General features: G+C 36.6%; 1 protein-coding gene across 2 annotated transcripts in view; it reads left to right on the forward strand.

Annotated features, from left to right (window-relative positions):
* Positions 1-18788, forward strand: part of CUNH1orf112 (chromosome unknown C1orf112 homolog) — a 40565-nt gene that overhangs the window by 20270 nt on the left and 1507 nt on the right. For both annotated transcript variants that reach the window (XM_005071473.4, XM_040737341.1), the window contains 11 exons: positions 1948-2134; positions 3161-3243; positions 3795-3846; positions 5602-5691; positions 8681-8866; positions 11205-11327; positions 13159-13254; positions 14606-14719; positions 16196-16300; positions 17008-17088; positions 18551-18670. In XM_005071473.4, the coding sequence (XP_005071530.3) occupies positions 1948-2134; positions 3161-3243; positions 3795-3846; positions 5602-5691; positions 8681-8866; positions 11205-11327; positions 13159-13254; positions 14606-14719; positions 16196-16300; positions 17008-17088; positions 18551-18670 (1237 nt within the window). The remainder of the gene's footprint in view (positions 1-1947; positions 2135-3160; positions 3244-3794; positions 3847-5601; positions 5692-8680; positions 8867-11204; positions 11328-13158; positions 13255-14605; positions 14720-16195; positions 16301-17007; positions 17089-18550; positions 18671-18788) is intronic.

The raw sequence follows: 18788 nt of genomic DNA on the forward strand, positions 1-18788 counted from the left end.
GAGAAAGAGAAGCACTTGAACCTAGCATTTTGAAATCAGTTTGTCATATTCTGCTTAATGGCTACTCTGTAGAAAAACTACCATGTAAATGATAAAAAGTCTATATAACGGGTGCTAAAAGTATTTTAATTTTATTCACTGATTATTATCCATTGGTTGGCATTAAAAACATTGGCTATAATGGATGTAGATGCAAATAACAGCATATAAAAAAGAGTTGCAATAACTAGAGAGCTGTTTAGAGAGCTTGCTACTCAATCATGAGGATCAGAGTTTGAATCCTAGTACTGGTGTCTGGTGGCTTACAAATATCTGTGACTCCAGCCTCAGGGAATTTGACACCTCTGGGTTTCCCTGGATATAAATGTGCAGTTACACTCACAGACACATGTGCAGATTCACTTACACAGATGTACACACAAATAAAACGTTTTAAAACAGCTGTGAGAGATACTATCCAGTTCTCCCGGGAAACATCACTTGTCTTCATCCTCTTTCCCAGCACTGTAGTCCGGGTGCTAGTTTGCTATTGACTGGATTACTGTTATTGTCCTAGTTTTTCATTCGTCCTTCTTGGCTGGTCTGGTTAATCTGAGATTCAAACTGGGATGCTCAAAAAGTGAAGTAATGTTCAAACTTTGAAAATTTGCAACCTGTTCTATTATTAACTTTGATACCTGATTCCTTCATTAAAGTTTATACATATATATACATATAAACAATATTTTTATTATTTAAGGATTTCATACATGCATACAATGTATTTTGATCATATTCATCCATGCATCTCACCCTAAAGTTTCTCTAACCTCCCATTCATTCCCAACTTTGTGTCCTCATGTGGTTTTATAACCCACTAAATACAGTATATACTCATTGGGTGTGTGGCCATCAGGTAGAATATGGTTGACCAACCAGGGGCCGTGCCCTTAAAGTAAACTGACTTTGCTTCTGTGAGAAGCCATCTACCCTCAGGATTTCTCCCTCACACCCATGCAAGGATGTGGACTGTATAGAAACCACAACTAAAGTATGTCATAAGTGCAAACTCCTGACCTTTCCAGAAGGCACTGTTTGATCCCTCTCCTCCCATGCTCTGGCTTTTAAAAACTCCTCCTTTATTTTTAACATAACATATGAACTCAATTATATCAGATTGTTTGCCTCTTACAGGCTTTCATATTTCATTTTTAATTTGTTACTTGAAGCCTTCATGAAAGTTTTAACTATTTCTATCTTAAAATGATTCTTCTATGTATGTTTCAGAGTAATACTTAATTTAGCTAAGCTCTGTAAGAAACTTTGAATTTGATTTTACATAACTTGGCACTGTTGTAAATGATGGGGACAGCTGATTCAAGCTAGTGGGAGCTCACAGACTGTGAAGTGACAGCTGGGGAACCTGCATGGGACTGAACTAGGCCCTCTGAATGTGGGTGACAGTTAAATGGCTAGATCTGTTGAAGGGGACCTCTGGCAGTGTCACCAGGACCTATCCTGGGTGCATGAACTGGCTTTTTGGAGCCCATTCCCTATGGTGGCATACCTTTCTCAACCATGATGTAGAGTGAGGGCAGGGGGGGGGGCTTGGTCCTACCTCAACTTGGTGTGCCAGAGTTCTTTGACTCTCCAAGGAAGGCCTTATCCCACTGAGGAGTGGATAGGGGGTGGGAAGTGAGGGAGGTGGGAAGGCAGAGAGAATGAGAGGGATGGGGAATAGGGGTTGGTATATAAAATGAAAATAATTTTTTTTTAAATAAAAAATTTTCTGGCAGTAAATATATTTTATTCTTATGTCTATATATACTTTATATGCATTTTCAGTTATTATTGATTTTTATCTCCTGACATTTTGGTTCTCTAAAGTAGTCCTGTATATGACATTATTTTACGTGCTATTTGTTAACTTCTATTAATGGCAGTTCAATGTTCTTAATTTTCCTGCAGGATGTCTCTACTCAAAGCTATTTTCTACAATTTTGAGCGGTGTTCTGGTGAACTCTCTCTGACTGCTCATTTACAGGAAGTAAAGCGTAAAGGGCAAGCTGAGTTGTCTGTCACTTTATATCAGCATGTTTGTGTTCATCTGTGTGCATTTGTTGCTTCTTTTCATCCCTCATTGTTTCCTGAGCTGGTACGTGCATGGCAAACTTGAAAAGTGGAGCTTATACTTTGCTTTCTTTTCACTGAAATTGTATTTGATATGTAGAAGAACATGTGAGAATTAATGACTATTATAAACCCTAGTCACCTCATCCTGCACATTTTGTACTTTTGTGCCTTAAGAAATGGCATTTGATCATATAATATTAGATATACTGTTTAGCTAGAACACTTGTTAAAACATTTTGCACAGGGAAGTATAAGAAAATCCTGTGAGAAGTGGAAAATACAAGAAGGGGATATTACCTAATGTACTAGTTATGCTTTCTGTTGCTATGATAAAAAAGCAGCTTGAAAAAGGAAAAGTTTGTTTTGGTCTGAAGTTCCACAAAAAGAGTCCTCATAATGATTGGGGAGGCATGGAATTTGGTGGCCAGAGCAGGAAGCTGAGAGATCACATCTCAATCACACACAGGAAATAAAGGTCTTTGGAAGTGGAACAAGTCTATTAACTCTTTTCCCAGTGATGTGCTTTCTCCTGCAAGCTTTCATGTCCTAAAAGTTTCATAACCTGTCCTGGCAGTGCCACCAACTGAGGACCAAATGTTCAAGTACCTAAGCCAGTGGGGAACATTTTTTATTCAAACTACTGTACTATTTCATAAAAAAGTAAATAGTACTATGTAGTGCCTTATCTGTTATAGATGGTTTTATTTTTAATGGAACTGGATTGTTAAAAAGGTTGAAAATAACTTATAAAAAATTGTCATGTTGCTTGAAAGCTTTCAGAAAATGGTCTCTGTGGCTTACAGGGGATGTGTTAGCATACTTAATAGTTTCTGTTGCTTTTCAGCTCAACACAGTAGCATATAGTAGGTGCTCAACAGATAAAGGAATGACATTACAGTTCTTTTAGATACTAGCATGTAAAGGTTTCCTACTGAGGAACTCTTATTTTGATTCTGATAGTGCTTTCTGATTTAGAGTGAGAAATGTAATGTTAATATTTCATGAGCATCTGCTGAGTAACAAATTGACATTTCTGTTTTTTCATTAGGATGCTGCTCTATTGAATGCTGTGCTTAGTACTAATATGACTACCTCATTGTTAGCAATGGATGTGTGGTGTTTCCTTGCTCGGTAAAAAGTGCCATTTCTGTGTTTGGATTGAGTTTTAGTAATGATCAACAGTAATTAGTTTTAAGTTAATAGATAGGTCTACTTCTATAATCTTTTAATGGTTAGATTTCATGTCACTACACTAAGTTTGGAAACATCTATATATTATGATGTTCCTTGGTGATAGGCATTTAGTTTGAACATGTCTAATTTAAAATCCAAAATGTCTAAATTCCAGTGAGCACTGATGGTACCAACAGTGAAAAATCACAGTCTTTGAGACAGTTTAATGCTCAAGATTACTAGGAATATTAAATAAAAATTAAGTTATCTATATAGCCAATTATGAAAGCTAAATGAATTTAATGTTTACATATGGACCCATCCCCAAATCTCATTTTATATATGTGTAAATATTCTAAAATCTGATAATATCTACAATTCAAAACACTTCTGGTATAAGACATTTCAGATAAAGGATGTTCAGCCTATAATAGTTTACATGTCTTCATTGGGGTGTTTGTCTTCTTGCTGTTTTAATTGCAAGCTCAGTAACTCTTTTAATGTCATAGATATGGAACTGCTGAACTTGGTGTACATCATGTCACCTTAGTGGCTCACCTGGTAAGTAGAGTTAAACGGCCCAAAACACATACTTTTTATATCTTCTTCGGAGACTAAGATATTTATTTATTTATTTATTTATTTATTTATTTATTTATTTATTTATTAATCCATCCATCCATCCATCTGCTTTTTTTAGCCCAGACTATCCTGGAACTTGCTTTGTAGACCAGGTGACCTTAAACTCACAGAGATCCACCTGCCTCTGCCTCCCAAGGGCTGGAAAGAAAAGATACTTTTTGGATGTTAATAAAAATGGGAGAAATAGCCGGGCTGTGGTGGCGTACGCCTTTAATCCCAGCACTCGGGAGGCAGAGGCAGGCGGATCTCTGTGAGTTCGAGGCTGGGCTGGACCTATGATAGCCTCCAAAACAATACAGAGAAACCCTGCCTCGTAAAAGCCAAAAAAAAAAAAAAGAAAAAGAAATAATAGCCAATTTTAATGCTAATTTTTATTAATTGCTAATTTAATGCTAATGCTAATACCAAGAAAGTAGTAAAAACTCCACCATATATAGTGGAGAATTTCATCATTTTCAGAATTTTAGAGTTCTGTGTTGTAAGGAAAAAGTCTAGGTCAGTTACAGTATGTTGAAAATTGAATGTAAAGTGAAAAGTGAAAACGTAACATTGATGGCTAAGTGTTTATCTCCTCATTAATATAACGAGGTCTACTGTTGTATTTTAGTCAGGACAGTGTGAAAGGGATTCAGTGATTGTGATCAGTGTTCTTAGGAAATGAAAGTAGGTTTGTTACTGAGTATAAGCTTAAATGGACTTAATGGTTTCTTTATCTTTAATGTTGATTTTAAATTATGAAATGTGTTCCATATGAAGTGCTTATGACCTTTTTTTGCCACTTTTTATCCATAGTCTTTGATAATGATCATGTCTGAACTTGTACACCCTTTGCTTCTTAGTAGTTTACTGTGTCATATTGTTTCTGCATGTACTTTTAATGAGTGTATATTGCAATAATGAGTAGGATAACCTGGACAGACAACATTTGTATCTCTCCTGCTCACAGCCTGGTACTTACTATTAGAAGGCCTGGCATATGCTGTACTAAAGAGACTGATTCCTTATATGTCTTAGAGCTCAGTCTTTGTTACTTAATTTTTAAATAAAAGAATTTTTTACTTTTAAATAATAAAAGCATTGCTTTTTTGGATTATATGTGCCTCTGTATGTATGGGCATGTAACTGCATGCTTCCGCAGAGGCCGGGGTGTCAGATCCCTGGGTGCTGGAGTTACAGGTGGTTTGTAAGTGGCCTAATCTGGGTTCTGGGGACCAAATTTGGATCCTCTACACATTCTTAAAGTTGTGCCTTCTCCAGTCCCTCTTGATTTTTTTGTTTGTTTGTCTTTGAGACCAAGATATCTTATTTAGTCTAGGCTGGCCTCAGCCTCTTAGGCTAGGATTACCTTATTAATGCTAACTGAACTTTCACTACACATTAGCATGCTTAGATCTTTAAAATTACATAAATTATTTTGAGTAGCAACAGTAACATACCAAGTTATTGTCAAAGTGGTAATTACTGTGTTTTTAAATGTAACATAAGAGTTCCTTTCTCATTATTAAAGCAACCAAGTTTCTTTGAAGCAGAGAAATTAAAGAATAGCCCTAAATTAAAAATTAAAATTAGCTGTAGTCCTAGCTCTCAGAAAGAGTCATTAGTATTTTGGCATATAATTATGTCTTACAGACTGACTCTCTGGTTTTAACTCTTCTTTTTCTCCTGTCTTTCCAGATAAAATCTTGTCCTGGAGAGTGTATTCAGCTTACCAACCTATCAGTACTGTTGAAGCGTCTCTTTTTCTTCATGGCGCCACCCCATCAGGCAAGAATATTGTCTGTGCCTTCAACAGCTTTGAGAATAGAATTCAGATCCCCTCCCCTAAAATGTAGTATAGCTGGAACACAAATTAACATTGATGGCTTTGGTGATTGATTTTTAGGTCTGTGTAGATTTTGATGCCCCTGTTTTAGGTTACAGATAAAATCTGATTCAGTGTTCCTGAAATACCTTTCTCTCTTTTTCCCCCCCATATCATTAAGATTGTTTTGGGCAATGAGATAGCTTTGTGTCTTTGTTCCATTTATTATTCTATTAAGTTTTGAATGATGCCTTAGTTTTTTCAGAGTAAATAAAATTGATTTTTAGGGAAAAATTATAAGTGTGATAAGCCTCAGTTACTTGCTGTTGTGACGTCAACAAGATTTACCATGATTGAGTAGATTCCTGCCTCGTGCACCTAATAGCCTTGTGTAGTATAGTAGATGGGTACCACGCCTGTAGCAGGGTTTTTGTTTGTATTTAAAAACAGGTTTCTAGACTGACCTATAAACGCAGTGGTGGGTGTGAGTTAAGGCTCAGCAATTTGCTTTTGTTGTTAAACACTTAATGTGATTCTGACAAGGATCAAGGAGATGAGCTGTGAATCTACTAGATAGATACATGAAAGAATTTTGCCCATAAAGCCTTTAGCCTTGGCTTGAATCCTGATGCAGCATTAACACATATCAGAATGGATATGTTCTACTAAGAACTGACACATGCTAAGATGTGTTCTGTTTCCATGGGAATCAACAGTTGAATATATATTGTCACTCAGTATTCTTACTTTAGTTGTTGCCTGACTGAGGGAAAAGTAATATACCTTATTTAAACATACTAATAATTGTGTGTTATAGTTTCACTTCTGTTGCTGTGATAAAACACTGACAAAAAGCAACTTTAAGGAAGAGAGAATTGATTTGGCTGAAATTCCAGGTAAAAGTTCATTATTGCAGGCAGGGAGGTAAAGGCAGGAATTTCAGACTGTTGGTCATATCATACCTATATTTAAGAACAGAGAGAAACAAATGCATCCATGTTCTCTTGCTTGTGCGTAGCTCAGTTTCTCCACCAGTTTCTCCACTCTTCTCACAGTTCAGGATGCCCTTGCTTAGGGACTGGTGGCCTTCCACAATAGGCTGGGTCTTCCCATATCAGAATCTTAATTAAGACAGCTCCCACAGATAAACCCAATGTAAACAGTGCCATATTGCAACTCTCTGCCCAGCAAATTCTAGATTGTGTTAAGTTGCAATTAAATGTAGCCATCATATTGCACTACTATTTTTTTTTTATGGTTTTACGAGACAGGGTTTCTCTGTATTTTTTTTGGAGGCTGTCGCGTCTAGCCCGGCCTCAAACTCACAGAGATCTGCCTGCCTCTGCCCCTCGAGTGCTGGGATTAAAGGCGTGCGCCACCACCACCCGGCTCTGCACTACTATTTTTTAATGTAAGGTAAAATGACTATATTTTCATTTTAAGCCCATAGGTATATTTCTCATTTTAGTTTTAGGGAGGAATCCAAATTTTCTGCAGTGTTTCTTTCCTTATACTCCACTCTTCTCCCTTGAACTGTTAACCCCGGCAGTTTTAAATCTTTAAAGGGATGTTTCAACCTCAGTATATTCTTGAACTATTAAAGTAAGTAATCAGTTTTGGTAACACTTTAAATTTTTTTCATTGTGAAGGACATTCTTATATGTCATTTATTTTTTAAAAGGGGACCCATTTGATGATTCATTCAACCTTATAATGAAGAATGGTTCCTGAACTGGTTTCTTCATTCAGTGAAATCATGGCTCTTTTGATACACTTTAGTTTTGTGCTGAAGTTGCTTGTTATAATTGACACTCAGCTCTTGAAGGACTCTTTTTCCAGCTGTAGCTCTGTCATAGCAGATGACCACACAATCTCTTACTTGTTTTATCTCTAAATACTTGTTTTTTTGCAAAAGGAATAGAATTCATATACAAATATATAATAAAACGGTCCGGCACTATCAAGTTTAATGTATTACTTTGGGGCTTAGAAGGGATTTTGGTGTATGACAAGTTTTCATACATTTAGTGAAATTTAAATATTATAAATTGAATTGTCTCATTTAAGAATATACTAGTATACTTCTTAATTAGGTTCTACAAATTTTGCAGTTAAATACACCTGTTTTCTAATCTAACATTCGGACTAGTGTTTTTGAACTTTTAGTTCCTACTTTTATTGAGTCTTCTTGACAACTGCATTTTCAACAGAACAGTATGGTGTTTCTGTTAACACAAGTTCTTTGGATTGTGTTTCAGTGGAACAATGATTTACCAATCACAGTCTTTTATTTTGTAGCTTCCTTTTGGGAAACTAATTTAGTACGTTCTCTAAGGCTGAGCAGAGCTAGCTAATCCATTTGAAAACTGGACCTATGATCTGGGCTTCATGTTCTAAAATGCAGTATGCTAAAATAAAAGCTAGGACAGTGGTGAATTAATCTTGCCTTATCTGGAATATTAGTTTGACTTAACTCTATAAGGTGATGATTACTTGGAAGACTAGCAGATCTAATGGGTAGAAAGAAGAGAAAATATCTGATGCAAATAATAATGAAATACATTATTTAACACTCCCTAGTCCATTTTGTATCATGCTTCATTTAAGCATGATTTTTTTTAATTTTAGAAACAGATAACAGTAGCAATAAAAGTAATCATGCTCATTTATGTTATGTTGGTATGGTACCCAGTGATCTTACTGTGTGTTTAAGGAGATTTTATGTTGGTGGACACAAAATCGCAGTATGTGGTCCTGGCTGCCCTGCAATGCACTATGTATGTGGACTAGAGTGATCTCAGACTTGTAGGGATCCTTATGCCTCTGCCTCCTGAATGTTGGGAATTGTGGTATCCACCACCACACATAAGTGCTGAAGTTGATATTCAGTTCATAGATATATAATTATCCAATTAGTCTGAAGTTGCCCTTTTTATTCTCAACTTACTTCAGGTGGAATTTATCCAGAGGTTTTCTCCAAAAGAAGCAGACAACTTGCCTCTGTGGCAGCATATTTCCTTCCAGGCATTATCTGCTGACCTTAGGAAACAAACTGCATGTAAAGTGATCACAGGATGCACTGCACAGTGCGTGAAATGGTTGAACAGCAGCCATACTTTGGCAGAGCTTGACTCTCTGGTAAGATAATTTTGACTAATTCAGCAGTTTACTTAGCACTGTTTTAAATACTAGCTATAGTATCTGAGATGTGTTCTCTTGAAAAACAAAGCAATATTTTTAGATATATATATTATAAAAGGACCTTTGAGAAAGGTATGTACAGAAATATATGACACAGTAACCACCCAATAGAGGAAACCTTGGGTAAGACACATTTGGAAAGCATGACATCACTTCATTTTCTATTTGGTAGCACTTGTCTGGATAAAGCAGATAATGATTCACTCCCTCACCCTTAAATGGAACCTCATTACTGTGTAGTCCAGGATGGCTTTGAAATCATGATCTTAGCATCCTTAGTGCTGGATGACAGGTGTGTACCATTATGACTGGCTTAGACATGATTCTTTTATTTGACAAAATACAACAGGAATTTTATAGAATACTGCCCTCTGCCTTTATGTAGCTCTCTATTCAATTGTTTCTGCTTGAGGCAAACAAAAACCCTCATCTATAAGTAGAAGATACATGATTTTAAAAATGGACTAGATAGATAAACAGTACATGTAGTTGAATTTTCTACTTCAGTCTTCATTTGCTTATTCATTTATTCAACAAACTTTGAGTGTTCTTATATAATATGTTATGCTTTAGACATTTGGGGATAGGTATAACAGGAAACAAAATTAAGCAACCATCTATTTTTGTAAATGTATATTGTAGCTAAACAGTATGTAATATAATAAATGCCTCTATGGTACATATACAGAAACTTAGCAGGTATAAGGTATACATTCAAGGACGTGGAAGCTTTCTTTTAATTTTTGATTAGAAGTTTCTCAAGGCATATGTTTCCATAGTAAGTTGTTCTACACTGTTGTAAAATGGTAGTTGATGATAATTATTAAGGTAGTTTAAAACATTTACATAAAATCAAAAAAGATTTTTGTGGTTTTAATTTATCATAGCTAATTATGAGTGGGTTAATTTAAGTTTGTTGTTTGTATTTAATGCACGCTAGTTTCTAATTGTTCAGTAAACTCAATATGTGTTATACTTTTATAATGAAAGTATTTTGGGAGTATTAGGTAAAAGCACTAATTTTCTAAAATTCACTCCTTCAACCATGGGCAAAACTTGCTGAATATATTTATTTGTAAAGGGAAATAGATTAATCTTGAATGAGATGGTGTAAGGCAATTCCAATATGGGTATAGATATTTTTAAGTATAGGATTCAAGTCAGTGTTTATTAGATTCTAGTATGACCTCCCTCTACACACCACCCCAGACTTAAGGATAAGCCAGAAAGAGATCAGAGTATTTTCTGTAGAAGCAAGAAACAATCCAGAAAAGGTTGTTTTCTGTTTCAAAGTCTAGACGGTGTATTTCTTAAGGATTTTATTTGATTATAAAATGTAATGTTTCTGTAGCATCTCAAGATAAAACACCAGAAATAATAATTTAAAAAAATCTAGTAGCCTATATAGATTGCTTGGAGCACAGTGTGAGAATAAAATACAGCTTTCTATTGATGAATATTTTAAATTAGGCTAACCTTGCTCATCATGTGTTCAGCTTTTACTGCTGTGACAAGTACAATGACCATAAGCAACTTGGGGAGGAAAGGGTTTATTTCATCTTAGAGTCTATTATGAAGGAACAACAGGGCAGGAACTGAAGCAGAAGCCATGGAGGAACACCACTTACTGGCTTGCTCTCCATCACTCAGCCTGCTCTCATCCAGAGTCAGGACCACCTGCTCAAAGTATGGCATAACCCCAGTTGGCTGGACCCTCCACCAGTAACCAAGAAAATGCCCCAAACACTTGCTTACAGATAATCTGATGGAGGCATTTTCTTAATTGGGGTTCCTCTTCCCACATAATTGTAGCTTGTGCCACGTTGACAAAAATCCAAAAAACAAAAACCAGCCGGGCTTTGGTGGTGCACGCCTTTAATTCCAGCACTCAGGAGGCAGAGGCAGGCAGATCTCTGTGAGTTCATGACCAGCCTGGTCTACAAGAGCAAGTTCCAGGACAGCCTCCAAAACAAAACAGAGAAATCCTGTCTCGAAAAAAAAAAAAATAACCCAAAACAAAAAAACAGAAAAACAAGTCTGTGATGTTGCTATTTTAAATGAAAATTTCAGTCTAAAAGGAGAACATGCTTTCATGTGCAAGGAAAGTTGATCTTAATATAATTGTATTAAAACTTTTATATTTGTTTTTAAAAGCTGGAAAGGATGTCTTTGTCAGTCCATGTGGATTGTTATGAACACTTATAAGTAACTGAGTATTTATAATTGGGCCTTTAGATTTGTTAAGTGAAACCTTCTTCTTTTTCTCTCCTTTTAGAACACAGCCCTCTCTGCTTTGCTTACTGTATGTAATTCTGCTGGTGATGCTTTGGATATTAGACAACAAACTGCAGTTATTGAAGTTGTGGGTCAGCTTTGGGCTTTTATAAACATTCAACAAGTAAGGAAACCTCATCATTTCTTAAAAAACTAGAGAATATTGATAAGAGACTATTGCAATCTCTATAGATTCAAATTTCTAATTTCTTGAGATGATAGGTAAAAGTGATTAGAAGTCACCTAATTGTATTCTCTCTCAGGCAGTTGCTACATAGGTATGTGGGAGATAAAGGAGTAGATGCATGAGTTTTTTTGTGGTGTGTGTGTGTGTGTGTGTGTGTGTGTGTGTGTGTGTGTGGTATGTGTCTTCTTAACTACACTTCACATTATTTTTTGAGATAGGATCTCTCACTGAACCTGCAGCTCCAGGGATCTGTCTGTGTCTGCTACCCTTTCCCCTCAAAGCCCTGTAGTTACAGATGAGCCCTGCCACACAGTTTTTGTGTTGGTGCTGGAGATCAGTAACAGATCCTCATGCTGGTGTATCAGGCACTTCACTCACTGAGCCATCTCCTTAGCCCCTTCCAGGCAGTTGTTTTCTTGTTTCGGTTTTCTTTCCAGTGTGTGATATTAATCTTAGGTCCTGTCACAGTGACAACCAGAGTGCATGTATGATGTATGTTTTTTTTTTCTACCTTGTTGGATGGACCCTTTTAAAAATTAAGTTTTTAAAAATCTTTTTTCTGTTTGATGTGTATTTGTGATTTTGAGGTGCTTTTTTTTAATAATTGAAATGACAAGATAGTGAGTTGACTTAAAAGTGTGAAAGGGGCTAGTGAGTAGATGTAGCTAATTTGTATTCCTTTTCACAGCAAAGTGGTTATTAGGCTAAAATGAGAACATATCTCCTACATATGTTTGTAAACTTAAGTTTCTTATTTTAAAGATTTAAACATTTAAAGTACAATGTTTATTTTCTCTGAGCATGTGACCTCTGGCAACCAGTGGAAGCTGAGAACAAAACACAAACTTGGGGAAGTAATAGAAATTATTTTGTAGATAGTGGCTTTTGGGGTTTTCAGGCTTCCTGGAAGTCAAACTCAGGGCTTCCTATGTGCTGAGCTCCACCCTAAGCCCTGCAGAAAGATCAGGTTTTATGGTCCATTTTTATGGTCACATAGCCATCCTTCAGTGGTGTCACTTCAGTGAGAGGCTGCCACTGATGTTCACATAGCACTTAGTAGCCACTCAGCATACCCATGCTGGGAAATGGCTTTACAGCAATATGACATAAACACTGTGAAGAAGTAGAATTTTGCCAACACCAGTGGATATGTAAGTTTTTCAGTGGCCAACAACAGTAATTAGACCCCCTTTAAATCATCCACTTGAATGATGGCTCCTCTGTTCCTAGCCTGTGTTCTTGAGCAAATATTTTCCTTACCTTGTTTTCTTCTTATTAAAAGTAGGATGATATTCTCTACCACTTAGTTGATATAAAGCATATAGGTCAGGTAGTAATTATAACCCACATATTGACTGGTATACAGTAAATGCTTAATACTATTGTAGCTTTTCTCATGTGTTTTAGGCTTCCTGTTGTGATAAAATAGCATGACCAAAAAGCAACTTGAAGATAGGGTTTAATTCATGTTACAACTTATAGCCCACCATTCAGGAGAGTCAGGGAAGGAACTAATGCAGATTTGCTACTATGGCTTGCTCAGCCTGTTTCTTGTCACTCAGGACCACCTACCCAGGGGTAGCACAACCCAGAGAGAACTGGGTCCTTCCATATCAATAATTAAGAAAATGCCCTATCTACAGTCTGATGGAAGCATTGTTTTAAATTGAGGTTCTTCCCAAATAACTGTAGCTTATGTCAAGTTGATGAAAACCTAACTCTATGTAATTGAAGATTCTCACCAAAACTACTTTCTTTCTTATTTAAGGTAATCAGTCAACCCTACATTCAGCAGGCATTTAGCCTTTTACTTCAACTACTGGCATTTTTCATCCAAACTGTAGATCCGAAGTTGATAAGTCAGGTAAAAATAGTGGCCAAGTTGGTTCTTTGCTCATTGTTTGTGAATCTGCAGTTTGGTTTACTTGTAACCCTTTTAATCCCCTCCCTCTCTCCTCCCCCCTCCCATCCTTCTGTCTTATGGAGACTGACCTCAGACTTATTATGTAGCAGAGGATGCCATTAAACTTCTCATCCTTTATCTTTAGAAACATGTGGCACCACACCAAAAATTTTAAGCAGTGTTGGGAATTGAATCTAGGCTTTTTGCATACTTGGGAAGCACTCCTTTTCTTGTAAACTATATCAGCTTTACTTCTTTTCATCAAGGTTGTCACCTAATGTCTTTTTTGCGTCTGTTAGTGTTCTGGCTGTTAATTTAGCCTTCATCTGTTCTGTTACCTGTAGGCTTTATGCTTTGCTATTAAGTAGTCAAAATTGTGTGTGGCACAAGTGAGGAAATAGCCTGCCAGACTGCCCAGGAAATAACCAGGCTAGGAGTTCTGGTGTTGTGCTTAATTCTGCATTATTATGCTTTCAAAGATATTGTCAGCAGGTAGCTTTGAGATTATGTAATATCATGTCTTTGTTTCCTTGAAAAAACAAAAATTGTTTTCAAAAACCGTACTGTTAAATTCCTTCTTTGGGCCCCAGCTTACCTGACTGGGCATAGGTATATTTACGGTCTGGAGTGTCTCTAAAGGTAGTGCTTCTGAGGCAACAAAGCATGGGAATGCCTCTCTCCCTGTTATCTGAAGTGACAGAGCTTCAGAATGAGTCCATATTTAGTTCAGGGTCAGGAAGCAGAAAAAAATATATGAGAGCTAACTTTTTATTTAGGAAAAGTATAGAAGAAATGGAATGGACTGGAACATAAAATGAGTAAAGTTTTTAGCTTATTTCAGTTAATTGTACATATAAAGAAATTAGCCTAGCAAGCAAGTACTAATTAGGTGTATCCAGTTACTATATGTGTAACATGGACTATTGGCCCAGCCTTATCTTTTCAAGGAAACTCAGGCTCACCCTTAAGTTCATGGCTGCAGTGTTGTGTAACCTCATAGCTAGTTGCTGACAGTGCCTTTGAAAGTACTGCATGAATGCAGGGCTCAGCACAACACCAGGACTCCTACTTGGCTATTTCCTGGGCAGTTAACCACTACACAAATTTTTGATTGCTTATTAGCAAAGCACACAAGCTGGAGGCAAGAGACTAGGGTGAGAAGAAATATGAACAACTCTTTCATCTGATGTTCGTCTTCAACTTCCACAATTGAGGCTTTATAGACTGACTGGTCTAGGTTTTGTCGTCTTTCCCTTCTCTACACAACCACACCAGGGTACTTAACAACTGCTCTTCGTTTTTACCTCCTCAGGTAGTAACTTTACTGACCTCACTACTTAAATTAGAGCCTCCTGACCATGTCTGTCTGGCCGTGATGGATTTTATATCTTCTTTGGGCAAACTTTATATACCTCCGGCTATCCAGGTAATATAATCTCTGTAAGAGCTAGGGGAATTTTAAGTTTTTGGTTATTGTTTGTTTTTGAGACAGGGTCTCACACTATAGCCTAGCCTGGCCTACAACCTGAGGCAGTTCTCTTGCCTCAACCTTAAGTAATTTTCTTTTAAAAAATAAGAGTTGGCATTCAAATAATTTATCAAGTTGTCTACTGTATTCTGAGATATAGTTGTGTCCCAGTATCTAAAGAAGGCAACAATAATGTCTAGTGAGGAAATTTGATAATTAGTTAATTGTGTGGGTAGATTCAAGAAACAGCACTTATTTTTAGAGACAGTATTTACAATATTGTAAAGTATTTTTGCTGAGAAGTGTGTATTTTGCTTCCAAAATTATATTCTAGTAGCCTAGGGAAAGACTACAAGACTTTAAGACCTTTTAACAAAATTAGATTCTCTTAAACTGGGAGCTTTGTCTTTGTCTTATTATAATAAAGTCCCAGTGTTTCTAGATTCTTGGCTTTGTTTTACATTCAAAGGGGTTACTATAAAAAGCTCTCTACTGAGAGCCTTTTCAGTGTGCAGTGTGTATTTCAGTACACAGGGATAAAAATCTGTGAAACCAAGTTGAATTTCAGAAGGTTTATTTTACTTCTTCACAAAAAAATGACACAAACTCATCTGTTTCTAGCATGTAAACTTGTGTTTCATGAGATAAACATGGACGGTGACTGCTTTTCTTCTTTTGAAAGAATTACCAATTTGCATTTGAGCTGTTATTTCTTTTTGGAAAGGGTTTCAACATGTAGCCCTGGCTGGTTTCAAATTTGTATTCTTTATTATAAAATAAGTTTATTCTAGAGTGCCGTTTTGTTCCTGATGATCTGTAGGTGGTGCATGGCCACAGAACCCATACAATAAATGCTTTATTGTCAGAATAGCAGTGTCTTGTAGACCTGGCTGGATAAGGGCAAGTCCTGAAGAGATGGGAGATTGATGAACATTTGCGACACTCATAGATGTAAGACAGGTACAAGCTAGAGGTGCTGTTTTTACTACTGACAGTGTAATAACTTAACCCCTAGTATCAGTCCATTGAAGCAGCTGACAACAAAGTTATGGTGATGAGTGCTATGGGAGAAAATAAAGTAGAAGAGAGGGGGCAGTATGAGGGGGTAGTTACACCCTTACACTAAGGCGATAGTAAGTATAAATCTGAAAGGGAAGGAGAAAGCCATGGCTCTCTGGAAGACTTCTGAGCAGGGATAGAGAACAAGTACAAAGCTTCACAGACAATAACATGCCTGATTACTCAGGGTGTTGTTAAGTATAGCATTGGCTGGTGATGCTTTGCGGGCCATTGTAAACCTGTTGTTTTACCTGGAAGGAAATGGAAGTTATTAGCAAGTTATTTAAGCAAGGAATAGAGAACATGTGTCCCAAAAGTTGATTGTATCCCTGTTTTGAAGTTTTTTTCTCTAGCAAGATTTGGTTCCCTTTGTAGGACAAGCTGCTGCCCAACCTGTCTTGTATTCTAGCTTTACTGCTAGCCAACAGGAATTGGCTTCTAGAGCAACTCACTTTGGAGGCATTTACTCAGTTTGCTGAGGTAAGACCATTTTATCATATTGATTTCTATATTTTAATATTTCTGATATTCTAAAACATTTAAAGATATTGAGCTACTTATGTATCTCAGTTGTAAAATTTTCTGCTGAGCAGATATTAATCATATGTTTACAAAGATTCATTATAAGGCCTAGAGAAATGTGACTTTTCTCAAGGTCCTCTGATTAGCAAGGTAAGCATTCTGAGTCAACTGCCTGTCTTAGACACTGCCTTCAGCAGGACTGGGGGAACTTCTCTTTGGAATTGCTTCTGCTCTGATCCATTTCTATGAAGTCATGGCTTTGGTTTAAGAGTGACTCAAGTAATTAAGCCTTGCAGCACTGTGTATATAGAGGCCAATGTTACATAAGGCTCTGTAGAACTCTGAGAATCCTTGGGTCATCTTTTTTTAAGATTTATTTATCATGTATACAGTGTTCTGTTCTGCCTGCAAGTATTCCTGCAGGCCAGAAGAGGGCACCAGACCTTGACAGATGGTTATGAGCCACCATGTGGTTGCTTGGAACCAAAGTCAGGACCTCAAGAGAGCAGCCAGTACTCTCAAGCTCTGAGCTAGCTAGCTCTCAACACCCCCCCCCCCTTTCCCGGTACTTCTTTTAAAATGAGTTTTCAGTTAAGGTAGTTAAACTCATTGTCTTCACCTTCACAAGTTGCTGAACTATGTCTTGTTTACTGATCTTTTAATAGGGAACAAACCATGAAGAGATAGTTCCACAGTGTCTCCGTTCTGAAGAAATCAAGAACAAAGTTGTAGCCTTTTTGGAGAAGGTATTTGTTATTTATGTATAAGGCCCATGTTTTATTCTTTATCATATATTTTTAAATTATCTACTTATAATCACCTTAGTTTAAACATTTTCTTCTTGGTACTGGGATTTGAAACAGGGCTTTGCATATGCTAGACAAGTGATTTTTCTGAGCTACAATTCCAGCCTTAAGAGTGTTTTACATAATGCTAATACAGATAGGCTAAGTAAGCATCCCTAATCCAGAGTACTCCAAAATCTGAAACTTTGTGAACCACCCATATGAAGAAAAAACATACAAAATACCTTATAGTGAAACCTTAGTTTATGCATAAAATTACTAAAAAATATTGTATAAAATTAGAAATGGTATATGAATTTCATGTTAATTCTTGGAGCCTATCCCCACAGTATCTGATTGTTTATGAAAGAAATCTGAAGTGTTTTGTATAAACATAAAAGGTATCAGAGCGTAAATCACTTTTCAAGTCACTGCACCTATAAGTAAGATAATAGCATTGATAACCTTGACAATAAGATAAAAAGTATGGATCCCTAACATTGCTGATCATAATTGCCTATAAATGATTACATGGTTTTTAATAATTTTAGTATGTTTTTCTAAAATGCAGAGACTTTAGTAGCCCTGGCTGGCTTTGATCTCAGAGTTCTTGTCTCTACCTCCTGAGTGCTGGAATTAAGGGTGTGTGATGTGGTGTTTCTACAATTGTTCAGTACAGTCAAATATTTTAAGTATAGGGATCCACTATATACTCTGGTGTTGTGATATAAGGGGGTAACTGAAATACTAATAAGCAGACCTGTCAAACCACAGACTTAGAATATCAGGAAATGTAAAGTATACCTAAGCATATATTTAACTGAGTTTTATGTATTTTGTAGATCTCTTATGAGTTGTTACTAAACATAATATGTGTATGTATTAAGAGTTAGTACATCTAGACTGGATTGTACATGTGTACTAAGTAATTGTTTTGTCAGCACCATACCCTGTACAATAAGCTGAATGTTAACATACTTTACTTGGCTTGGAGAGACAACTTGTAGTGAAGAACCTTCTAAGGCATTCTAAGAACATTTTGGTTCTTAACCTGTGGGTCAAGACATTCCCAATACAGGATCACATATTGAATATCCTACATATCAGGTATTTTACATTATGACTCATAACAGTAGCAAAATTACAGTTAATGAAGTAGCAACGAAACAAATTATGAGGAACTGTACTAAAGGGTGGCAGCATTAGGAAGAGTCAGTATCACTGCTCTAAAGGATTGTATTTAGGTCATACTAAAAGATGAGTCTATCTAACTTAGAATTTATGTTAAGCCAGAATGGTTTAATACTCAGCAATTATAGACATACACATAAACTAGTCAGTCCTTTTCTCTTCTAAGTCTCATACTACTTGGTACCTAGTAGAGAATGCTAATGAGTCAGTGTTTTTTGTTGATCTTTGACAGACAGGATTTGTAGATGAAACTGAAGCTGCCAGAGTGGACCATGTGAAACAGGAGGAAGACACTTCCTGGGAATCCACTGCCAAGGTGACTGTAGAAGAAGCAGATGGGTCTGCTTTACAGGTATGGGCTGCTTTTCCGTATGGTTGATGGTCAAACGATGGAACTTCTGCCATCATTACTGATAAACTAGTTTGATTCTTATACCTATGCTGAATATCAAATAAAATCTAGACACATA

The sequence above is a fragment of the Mesocricetus auratus genome, unplaced genomic scaffold, assembly GCF_017639785.1.
Source record: "Mesocricetus auratus isolate SY011 unplaced genomic scaffold, BCM_Maur_2.0 Super-Scaffold_100676, whole genome shotgun sequence".
In the NCBI taxonomy this organism is placed as follows: Eukaryota; Metazoa; Chordata; class Mammalia; order Rodentia; family Cricetidae; genus Mesocricetus; species Mesocricetus auratus.